Source organism: Lampetra planeri, chromosome 7 (genome assembly GCF_965212315.1).
Source record: "Lampetra planeri chromosome 7, kcLamPlan1.2.h2, whole genome shotgun sequence".
Lineage (NCBI taxonomy): Eukaryota > Metazoa > Chordata > Hyperoartia > Petromyzontiformes > Petromyzontidae > Lampetra > Lampetra planeri.
Window position 1 is genome coordinate 13,119,942 of NC_136113.1, and position 12,004 is coordinate 13,131,945.

At 44.0% G+C, this 12,004-nt stretch overlaps 1 protein-coding gene across 3 annotated transcripts; it reads right to left on the reverse strand.

The window, feature by feature from the left end:
• Positions 1–271: 271 nt before the first annotated feature.
• LOC144720005 (heat shock protein HSP 90-alpha) lies at positions 272–10,074 on the reverse strand. 3 transcript variants are annotated; one of them, XM_078596418.1, is made up of 11 exons: positions 9,896–10,074; positions 7,126–7,278; positions 6,210–6,576; positions 5,645–5,778; positions 5,168–5,488; positions 4,704–4,869; positions 4,361–4,551; positions 3,864–4,011; positions 2,215–2,483; positions 1,277–1,610; positions 272–666 (listed from the first exon to the last, which is right to left on the reverse strand). In XM_078596418.1, exons 2-11 carry the CDS (start codon positions 7,276–7,278, stop codon positions 560–562), a joined length of 2,190 nt encoding a protein of 729 aa, XP_078452544.1. In that variant the 5' UTR covers positions 9,896–10,074; the 3' UTR covers positions 272–559. The 3 variants fall into 3 exon arrangements, with proteins under 3 accessions (XP_078452544.1, XP_078452543.1, XP_078452542.1); XM_078596417.1 differs by having other exon boundaries at positions 9,712–10,059; XM_078596416.1 differs by lacking the exon at positions 9,896–10,074 and adding an exon at positions 9,491–9,724.
• Positions 10,075–12,004: the final 1,930 nt, after the last annotated feature.

Genomic DNA, 12,004 nt, shown 5'->3' on the forward strand with positions numbered 1-12,004 from the left:
ATGGTCAAACAACCCCAGGCATTCGTTCAGAAGTGGATTGACAATGTCTGCAAATTATTTTACTTGACTGTATATAGCGACAAGAGGCACACCTTTCAGAATGGCAAAAGCCTTCAATCAAATAACCAGTTTAAATGTCATCCAATTGTGAGGGGGCGAGGTCAATTGTTCCACACTTAAATTAGTTTAAAATGCAAAATCTCAAACCACAATTGTCGTGTAGATTCACCTTAACTATCAGAACGCACAAAGACGACTCAAAACAGCATAATCAGGGGGGCCTCCCAGAAGGGTGCAATGCTTTATTCAAGTTACCAAAAAAACCAAGATCATTTTATGTACTGCCAACAAAGAGGGTTTGACCCGAAACGTGCGCACAAGCAACACATCGGACAGAAGCCTGTATTTTAACTTTCACAGTGCAAAGAACACACAACTTTTAAACACGAAGTATGGGAACTCTGGATGCACGATCGCTTAAATGTGCACATTTATTTGAGCCCTGCAACAAAGCAAGGTGTATACTATTGCTCCCCAAAAAATTGGTCACCAGGCGTTTTTAATCAACCTCTTCCATCCGGGAAGCATCCTCTCCTTCCAGTGGTGGCATCTCCTCAGTGACAGTTGGCGTGCTCTCATCTGGGATGGGTTCGTCATCATCAATGCCTACACAAGTGAGAAACGACAGAGCATGGAGGGTGTTAGTGCATGTTCGTGACCCTTAACTAGCAATGGGGTCGCACAGCAACAACAAATGATAATAGAATGGTGTCCAAGCACAAAAACACCGATCCTGTTCATCATTAACACTGCTTAACTAAACTATTTTAAAAGGACCAATGCCAAAAATGTGGGCAATTGGCTTTATTCGATAGTGTACATTAGCAAACAGTATGGAGACAATACTCTGGTGGTTTTAAAAAATTGTAAGGGTAAGATTTTTAAAATGTTACTCATTTCAAACGATACACTTTCCTTCAAGTTTAATGTGATATTTAACCATCAGTCGACCTCTGCATAAAGGCCAAATATTAAATCGATGCATGCATCGTATCATATTTATTAGGTTGATGTGCTTTCAACTGCCCAATAGACATTACATTTTGAGATTTGCTGCAATAGGCTCAAATGCCTGCCTGCCGCTACTATATTTCTCAGTTTTAAACGTTTTCAATTTAATCCACAAACCTGCATCACAAAATATCATTAAAACCACTGCAGAGGTCAACTGACATCTTTTAAGCGGGGGGGGGGGGGGACTTTAAGAGAAACTTACCGAGCCCCAGCTTGATCATGCGGTAGATGCGGTTGGAGTGCGTCTGGGGGTCATCGAGTGAGAAGCCCGAAGACAGCAGCGCCGTCTCGAAGAGCAGAATGATGAGGTCCTTGACAGACTTGTCGTTCTTGTCTGCCTCCGCCTTCTGGCGCAGCGTCTCCACGATGGGGTGTTCTGGGTTGATCTCCAAGTGCTTCTTGGCGGCCATGTAGCCCATGGTGGACGAGTCACGAAGAGCCTGTGCCTTCATGATTCGCTCCATGTTGGCCGTCCAGCCGTAAGTGCTGGTCACGATGCAGCATGGAGAGGACACCAGCCGGTTGGAAACGGTCACCTACAAACAATGAATTGCGAGACATTGTTGAGACAGCAAGTGGAACCCACCTCTTTGCAGTTACAAAAGCAACAACTTCAAGCAGTTCAAATGGAAATTCACAATATATTAATTTTAGTGCTATGAAGCCTGGGTACAAAATAGACTTTACACAAGCTAACTCAAATATGGAAGTCAGATATTCAAAATTTCACTACACCATGTCTCCATTGTCAACTCGAGTTCATTCTTAAATTCAAACTCCATATCGATTGTTACATATAAATGCCTAAAAAAATATATTAGCATTTCCCTAGACCAGGGATTCGTAAAAAAAAAAAGTCCCTACCAATGTATAAAGATATTTTATACATGTGTGCACATGCCTCACATGCCGAGAGGCTAACCCAAATTAGTCAGAACTCTAGATTACAAATGGATTTTGCAATTGCAATCATGCATAGGCTACTTGTAACCACCCAATTAGTTTTTAAAATGTAAGCAAAATTATAATCTTGGAAGAGGTACAGTTGTGGGTCTCAGAGACTGGACTTGGAGAAACGCTGCCCTAGACCAGACAACCCCTGTGTTGGGCATGATTAAACACCAGTTAGATAGACCTCACCTTCTCCACCTTCTTGTCCAGGATCTCCTTGACCACCTTGCAGAGGTTTTCGTACTTCGCTTTAGCCTCTTCCTGCTTCTTCTTCTCGTCCTCATCCTCAGGCAGTTCCAGCCCCTCCTTGGTGACCGAGACGAGCGTTTTGCCGTCAAACTCCTTGAGCTGCTGCACGCAGTACTCGTCGATGGGCTCTGTCATGTACACCACCTCCAGGCCCCGCTTGCGCACGCGCTCCACAAAGGCAGAGTTCGACACCTGCTCTTTGGACTCGCCTGTAAAAATGCAGGAACAAATACATTAAATACACAAGACAAATTAATGTATATGCTTTACATATACATTGATTACATTTTTTCTAAAAGCCCTTTTGGTCAAATTGTCGAATTTAGGTCTCCACATGCCTTGTTGGTTATGGAAGTTGTTTAATTTTACTTTACCACGCTGGTCAGTGCGGGTTGAAGGGGGTGGGGTCAAAGACTGGTTCAGATATCACTCAACAGCGATGTCAACCGTCGCCGGGAATCGAGTTCAGATTGCCGGGTTCATAGCACAGTGCGCCAACCACTGCGCCACCTGCTCCCCCATATGTACCTAGTAAATAAAACAAATATTGACAGCCCTTTGTCAATCCACTTCTTAATGCAGGCCCCTCCGCATGTTGTGTTGATCATGCAAGTTGTTTTACCACGTTGATCAGTGCGATGTGAAGGTGTTGTTTCCATGACTGGTTTAAACGACACCACTAAAGTTGGTCATGGCCAGAAATCAAACTCGGGTGACCAGCTACATAGTGCAGTGCACACTAATCAACTGTTCATATCTGAACTTAACACCCGATCCAAATCTCTCCCAAACTCCAGATAATACAAAATACAACCATCTTCCTCACCTGTTTAACAAGGCCACTTCAACCCAATACATCACACTTGCTACAAGGCTCCCAATGCAATCTTGGATAAAAAAAAACACTAATCACTATAAAAGGTCCTCGACTCTCCCCTGCCCACCTCTCTCCTTTCAGCGCCACCTATATATATACCCCTTCACACTGTCGCCACCAAGGAATTGCCAAAGCTTAGTCAACTTTCACTTGGTGGAAGATTCCCCCCCCCACACTACCTTCCCCAAGCCATCTGTGCTGCCCCAGTTCATGACCTTTTATCATCTGCGCATGACACCAAAATATGTTCACGGCCCTGTAGTGGCTTGGTATGGAGGCGCATTTAGACGCTATACAAGTCCAAATTGTATGTAAACCCTGCATCCACCAGTGGAAAAAATAATCAAGTCTTAAATCACAACCCAACATCCATAAACATATTTTTTGGGTTAGATGGCTGTATTATGGATATTTGTCACGAAGCCTAAGTGTTAAACTGGCAACCCAACACCTTGACAATTCATCACATGAGGGTGTGAACTGTGATGTGCAGTCATGTCAACAGAGCAATGACAAGGCAGACCTTCAATTTAAAGTCATCTTTCTCACTCACAAAGATCGGAACACAGCCTAGGTAAAATCACATACACAGGATTAACTATTTATTTTAGTGGCATCTTCCTTACACCATAGAAAGAAAAACCACACTTCACAACAAAGTTTACTGTTGGCAACAGATGCCCTGAAGATCAATTTTGTCAAGCACACATACCAGTGATGTAGTAGATGTGCTTCTGGTTCTCCTTCATGCGTGACACGTACTCCTTGAGGGAGCACACATCCTCGCCCGTCACCGACGTGTGGTACCGCAGCATTTCGGAAAGACGCTTGCGATTCTGAGAGTCCTCATGGATTCCCAGCTGAAACAAAAATAACCACTTATTTTCAATTAACAGTATTCAATGGATACAGTACACCAGTAGTGTTGATTGCCGAGTTGAATGTAAATGAGATATTGGTTTCATGCATGTGATGATTAATCTATGTACTTAAAATCATGTAAGTTAGAAAAACATTAAATTATTCAAATCTATTCTTAAGCACAAGATACACATTTAATATATGTTTATAATTTATTGTAATTAATATGCGAATATGCCTTTTGACCAACAGAACCAGGCAGACGACAAACAAAACCCAGAATCGATTCAACAGTTAAAACGTGACAACTCATTCTTACATTCCTCATTGAGGATTGTCATCACCCACCTTCATGTTCTTGGAAAACTGCTCGTAGAACTTCTTGTAGTTTTCTTTGTCTTCGGCAAGGCCTGTAAACAGCTCCATGCACTTCTTGACGATGTTCTTGCGGATGACCTTGAGAATCTTGCTCTGCTGGAGCATCTCTCGCGAGATGTTCAGGGGGAGGTCTTCCGAGTCCACCACACCTTTGATGAAGTCTAGTGAAAACAACCAAAAGATGTATATTGCTTATCCAATTCAATCACATGGCATATACAAACCGTGTGTTTTTTCTAAGAACTGTTTGGAAGCAGTAGTCTTCCCAAAACTTGATTTTAACACAGCAGTTGGCAATGTTGTTGTTACTCACTGAGGTACTCCGGGATGAGGTCTTCGCAGTTGTCCATGATGAACACACGGCGCACGTACAGCTTGATGTTGTTCTTTTTCTTCTTGTTCTCAAAGAGGTCGAAGGGCGCACGGCGTGGCACGAAGAGCAGGGCCCGGAACTCTAGCTGGCCCTCCACGGAGAAGTGCTGCGGACAGAAAATTCAGATCCCATAAACAACTCAACTTTTACTAGGATGCACAACCTCGACAATACATCTAGATTACAAGAGGCTGTGTTTATACTGCGGCAATGGCTCACCAATGCTTGTAAAAACCTGGCCCATACCCAATTGACCAGGAAAGGAACATTTACTCAGTTTTTTGGTGCAAGACCTGCATAGCACGAATCTTACAAGCAATGCAAATTGCATTTTCATGTCTCTTGAAAATAACTCAAAGCTTATTCTTTTTTTAGCAGTGACAGCATCAGATTGCAATCAATACCTTGACAGCCAAGTGATCCTCCCAATCGTTGGTGAGACTCTTGTAGAATTCTCCATACTCCTCCTGCGAGATGTCATCTGGATTGCGCGTCCACAGGGGCTTGGTCTTGTTGAGCTCCTCCTTGTCGATGTACTTCTCCTTGATCTTCTTTTTCTTCTTCTTGTCCTTGTCACCCTCCTTGTCAGCCTCGTCGTCCGAGCCAACATCCTCAATCTTAGGCTTGTCGTCCTCGGTCTCGGCCTCCTTTTCTTCCTCTTTCTTTTCCTCCTTCTCCTCTTCAGCCTCATCGTCACTCACCTCCTTGTCGCGTTCCTTCTCGACCTGGACAATGGTACCACCACATCCATTAGTGAAGGTGCAAAATGCAAGGGCAACTATACAGATTCAGTAAACTATTTGCCTGTGATCACGTGGCTATAAAGAAAAGCGTTCAGCTGCAGGAATTGTACAACCATGCTGCCAGCAGCGTGCACTTACAAAGAGGGTGATGGGATACCCGATGAACTGAGAGTGCTTCTTCACGATGTCTTTGACGCGCTTCTCCTCCAGGTACTCAGATTGGTCCTCCTTCAGGTGCAGCGTGATCTTAGTGCCCCTGCCAATGCTTTCACCTGTTCACAACGTAATGCGAGTAATACATTAACATGTGTATTCTTTCACCAGCAAGTGGAACACCCGCTGCCGGGCGTATAACAATTTACTATTCTTCAAGTAACTAAAATGTATAATCGTCCATGACTCAATTAGAGAATGTCATTTTTTTGGTCTCATTCAATTGTCTTCAAGGTAGAATGTGCATCGAATTTGCATAAAGCAGACTTTTACAAGAGTGCTCGGACGTTAAAGTATTGCGAGTAACCAAACCATGACACCTTTCCTGAACACGGGCAGTTCTACAAACACACGGTAGGCTTGGTAGCATTTCGTTATATGAAAGGGGCGCACATTTTGACATGGTCAGGGCAATGGGATGGCAACGGTACAAAAAAATGCAATTTAATTTACATTCAATTAAACTAGAAAAACAAGACACACAACTCACCATTGTCAAGGCGCACCGTGAAGGAACCCCCCGCGGATGACTCCCACAAGTACTGTTCGTCATCGTTGTGTTTGGTGACGACGGACACCCGTTCGGCGATCAGGTAGGCAGAGTAGAAGCCCACGCCGAACTGGCCAATCATGGAGATGTCGGCCCCCGCTTGCAGCGCCTCCATGAAGGCCTTGGTGCCCGACTTGGCGATGGTGCCCAAGTTGTTGATGAGATCAGCCTTGGTCATGCCGATGCCCGTGTCGTTGATGGTGAGGGTACGCTCATTTCTGTTGGGGATCACGTCGATCTTGAGCTCCTTGCCAGAGTCCATTTTGCTGGGGTCTGTCAGACTCTCATAGCGGATCTTATCCAGAGCCTAGCATGTAAAAAAAACAGTGCACAGGATTAGAACACAAACAATCCAAAAAGCTTGTACATGCATATTAATAGATTAAAATACAAAATAACCATGTAATAATTTGAAAGGGAAGTGTGATTTACCACCCAAAAAATTTAGGTAAACATTTTAAAAGGCATTTATGGACCATTTTCCAAAATACCAGCTGGGCGAAGATTGTTAAATGCTGCTGGGTTGCTTCATGGTTAAGGGCAAGAGCTCTCCACAATATGGGGCACAATTAGCCTCCTGTTGTAGCACCAAAACAATTGAATGCCTTTTAATTAAAATGGTAACTTAACGTGAGCAAATGTCATATCTGCAGGTAAAATTCTATCAATGTAACTGGTCTGTAACATCAGAACTCACAACCCAATAGCATTCTGCCCTCCAGTAGTGTACTTGCATAGATAGGCCTCTATATTAACGTTTTCATGCTATCAAAACTAGCCAAAAGGTTTAAGTGTACCTCGGTACCATCTCTCTAGTTTCCTCAGCTAACATAGGAAATGTGTTGGTAGAACTCACATCAGAGCTGTTGGAGATGAGCTCCCTAAGGAAGATTTCCTTGTTGGAGTAGAAGGTGTTAATGATGAGGGACATCAACTGGGCGATCTCCGCCTGGAAGGCGAAGGTTTCAGTCTCTTCATCCATGGTCGGGCCAGTTGTTTCTCCAGGCATCTGTTGTATGGGGAGGGAAAAGACACGATGTTATTTGGACATGTGCCGGAGGGGATTCTAAACACGTGACATCAAAAATGTTTAAGTGTCCTGACCCAGCAGGTCCCAACAATACAACCCACAATAACACAAACCAAGGGAAAAATAATTCAACTGATCATTATCCGGGCACGATGGTGCAGGCCTGTAATACAGTGCACGTTGGAAAGGATGGTGGACAAAGCAGAATTGTAAAAATCCTAAAAATTACCAAGCTACATCGTAACCATGAGATGGCTAGTACATCAATTGAATCCTGTGTAGACCTGCACTTATATGTATGGTGGGGTTTCTTCGGTTACGCTGGCTTTCCCTCTCCAAGGAAAAAATGCAGACTGAATTCAAAATATTGGGAGATTTCCCTGAAATAAAATAAAAGCTATAAAAGGAGCTACCTGCCATATACCACCAACACCGTTCCTCTACTCATGCAGGCAGTTGTTAACATGTACACCATTGCATAATAGCATCCATAAACCTTCCACAGCCAACTCACCCCCACCATACGATTTGGCTCAACGTCTGAAATACGCATCACAAAAATAACGTCCTGCGAAACCTCTAATTAGCTGAGCAACCATTTTTTCCTGTAATGTATATAGGAGGGGAAAATCTGCAGTGGCACACACGGGGGGCGTTGTTGTGTGACGTAGTCTGTTGATTCGGCTTGGAGGCAAGTGACGAATCGAGCCGCTCATCATTAAGCATGCGCCACACTTCCTCTTTAACCACACGGAACTGCCGCCCCCCACCCTCCATTTAGCTGATTATTCATTCCTATCAGGCATCACACAACAGCCGTCCAAAGACCTAGCCCATTTCACGAGTAATCCATTACCCTCCTGACGAACGTATTACCATCATACGTCTGACAAGACGCGGATGCCACATTTCATGGCTTACACCCCGCCCAGTACGGTCCGAACGCCCCTTTAATAATGTAGTTAGGAAATAATCCGGTTAGGAAATCCCATCTTTATTAAACACTTTACACGGTGTATTATTTAGTTTAACTGAACGGACTGCATACCCATGGAAAAGACTTCACACTAATGGAACTGCACACTGTAAAACGTTGCGTGTGACCAAACCCATTGTCGCGAACACCACACGTGGTTAAATGATGCGCATTAACTCATTAATACGCCACTTTGCTGCGGATTGAAGGCTCCGTTTGGCCATCATATAAGTGGTAGTCGCTGCTGCTCAAGTTGTATCCACCAATGTATAAGGGGCGCGGGCTGAATGGCGCATTGCAGCAGACGCCCCTTGTAACCAAACCACGTTTTCACGCTCCTTTGTTCACAGAGGCCTCTCCCCCCCTCCCTTGGGCTAGAGACAACAGCGGCGGCGGGCGTGACACTTTCGCCAGAAAAGAATACACATTTATAAGGGGAAGAAAAACCCCGTAAGACTTGCGTTTAAAGTAAATAAGTATATATAATAACCATTAGTACAGTGACCCGCTTCGCGTCGAATCCATTTTACGGGGCGACTCTTCCGCGGATTGTCCGGCTCTTTAAACACGTACGGGGTATTATTTCTGAAATGTGTTTATTTTTAGTTGGGCTATAAGTATGTCAACCGGGTTTAAGGCCCGTAACCGAAATGAAAATAATATCCACCCCTCTTTTTCTTAATTAAACGTTAATTAAAAACCACGATGTCACGCGCACGTTTTTACTCGTTCGAATCGACATCGCCACGCGTGGGGACCGAGATGGCTGCGGTTCAGATTGGTGTCAGTCACCACCGACTTAACAAATACATTGTGTTAAAACTACACATTGTATGCAGAGAATATTGATTCATTTAGACGTCCACGTTGATTATTACATTTTGACGCAGTGGTTGTCCAATTTGCGAATTCTCCGTCAAAACCAAACGGCAAGTGCCGTCAATTGTCACAACACACAATCGACAAGGGGGATGTTTGCAATTCAGTTTTATCTTAAGTAAATTAACGTGGGGAGGAAACAAAAGCTAATCCCGTGCCACAGGCGGAAGCACGGATTTAACCAGAGCCCCCACGTGCGCGCACACGAGGAGCGCATTCCAACTCGCATAAACTCCCGAATTAAAACCACACGCGTCGTCGAACACACAAACACGCTCACAAACACATCATATACACGACCTAACTAACGTCCCAATCCTTAAACGATATTTCTACCTCGTTCATTTGTCAAGCCGCAGAACCGCGTGCCGTCACAAGGCCGCTAACACGCGGCGCCGCGTCAACAGCAAAGACGAAAAAACAAAACAAAAATCAACAATTCGACGTCAACCCTCGATTACGTTACGAATAAAGACACAAACTAACGAGTCCTCGGTAAAAACAAAAGCGAGCGTGTAGCGCGATGCGAAAGGCGAACGCCGCTGAGGCCTCCTCACCTTGAGAGGCGTTGCGGACACCGCGGGCGGGAAAAGCGCAGAGGAAGAGACGAAGCCGCGCGCGCGCTTCTCATGGGCCGCGTACCGCCGTGTATCCCTCCGCCAAAGATCCAGCAGGACCGCTAGAAACGCGCGTTCGTCGCAAACCTACGCGGCTGTTTAATTCGCGCTCAAGAGACGGTACCTTCGGCGTCTTCGGTTTTCGAAAATCGGCGATTTTTCCCTCGCGTGGAACGCAAAGAAGCCGGGGGTTATTTCTCGTCGGCGGAGAGAGACTGCGGGAGGAGAGTCGGCTTTTCTAGAAGGTTCTCGAAGACACCCACCCGCTTTGCACTGGAAGTAGTTCTCGCCCCCCCCATCCCCCCCACCCTCCCCCCATCCTCCCTCCCCCCGCGTGGCTGTTGTCCCCGCCCACTCCTTACTTGGCCACATCCGCATCCGCTCCCCCATCCGACCAATCAGAATTTGGCATCGGAGTCGGGCTGAATTTGTGCTGCATCATTCAAGCCGTGGTGGGTGCCAAAATCCACTGCTGGATGAAGGCCACCTCACTTTAATTACAACAACAACAACAAGAGTTTACGCGCAAGTCTAAATTCAATCACTCGTAAGAACTACGTTGTGTATCGGGTTTTTTTGGGGGGAGGGAAGAAAAATATCCATTCTGCTCATCAATTGATGCACTGTGACAAATAGTGTAAATTAAATATTGGTATTGTGGGTGTACGTGACCCTTGCCATAGCAATGTGGAATTTACAACACTGGGCTTTTGGCTGTAAACATCAATAGAGCACAGCCTCCGCGTTCGTTTGAGTAGATACCATTTTACCACTACATACAACAATATGTAAATACAGTATAAAACAAATGCCTCCATTGTTATAGTATGCCTTCGTACTGATTGACTCAGCCTTAAATTCATTTTCAGCTCAAACCCTCCTGCAGGTCTCCTTGGCAAAGAGATGAGTGTCTACGTGGGATTTTATCTGATTCAGCCCAATATTCATCCCCTGGTTTCTGATGGCTTGAAAATCTTTTCAAAGCCTGCAAAAGCTATTCATAATGGCACTGCAGTATTTGGTATTAATTTATTTCTAGAATCTGATAGAATACAAGTGATGGATGACAGAAATTTTTTTATTCTAAATCCAGCTTATTCATGGTCTTATGAGATCAGTTTATGTGCAGGAGTGAGATGGTTTGTGGCATTATTGGACCATGAGTGTGGCTTTCAATCCCGTGTGGGTAACCCATGGCTGATGTCATTGTTTACGAGATCTTATTTAGGACATGGACGAAGCTAACATTAAGCTATTGGCTTCAGATAATAGTGGTACTATAGATGCATAAAGTACCACAATTAAAATGTTCTCCCTTTAAAAACACAAAAAATACACCGGTGAAGCAGTTGGGCAGTGGCTACGAACCCAGCCACCTGTGTTAGATTCCTGGCTTCGGCTAACATCAGTGGTGAACAATCCCCCCTTTTCCAGTCCGCGCTGTGATCAGCACGAAGGATGGTTATCAACCCATCTGACCAACATGGCGTGGAGAGACATTCATCCAGCAGTTTATTGACAATGGTTTCTCAAACACAAAAGCTAAATTAGATTAAACTAATATTCCACTAAATCATTTTTTTCTATAGTTTACAGGTTCTAAAGTGTATTCCCAGTTATCCGTGACAGCACCCAACAACAAATATAAATACTCTTTGTTTTTTTCGGTAAAGTCACGTAGGTAAAACAATAAAATAAATGAAAACAACTAAATGAAATCACGACGTTTCGGAGGCAACACAAGCCTCCCTCATCAGGTGTAAAAAGGCACATCAAAATAACTGTAGCGAGTTACTGTGATTTAATTTAATTAATTTAGTTGTTTTCATTTATTTTATTTTATTTTTTACCTACGTGACTTTACCGAAAAAAACAAAGAGTATGAATTCTTGCAGTCACGAAAGCTTCAAATCTAGAACAAATATAAAATTGTGTTAATTTGTAATGTAATTCAGCTCAGGACAGATTTGAATGAGATCATGGATGCATCACGCATGGCAGGATTGAACCGGGAGCTGCCCGGAGTATCGGATCAATACAATTGGCAAACTTAAAAAGAAAGTAGTTCTATGATGTAACACCGTCTGGGAAAATACTGTATTTGCTACAAATATGTGGAAATTTTTGTCATGCATAAAACATTTGATATCCTCAAATAAAATAATTTACATCTTCTTTGTAAATACACTACAGGATGAATGCCTCCCCATGATGTGTCAGCCATGGGAATTGT

Excerpts from the sequence above, each read along its gene's own strand:
- LOC144720005 (XM_078596416.1), bottom strand. Across the intron at positions 6,577-7,125 it reads TCATCTCCAACAGCTCTGAT|GCTCTGGATAAGATCCGCTA; the intron begins GTGAGTTCTACC and ends TTTACATGCTAG. Across the intron at positions 1,611-2,214 it reads TGGACAAGAAGGTGGAGAAG|GTGACCGTTTCCAACCGGCT; the intron begins GTGAGGTCTATC and ends CATTGTTTGTAG.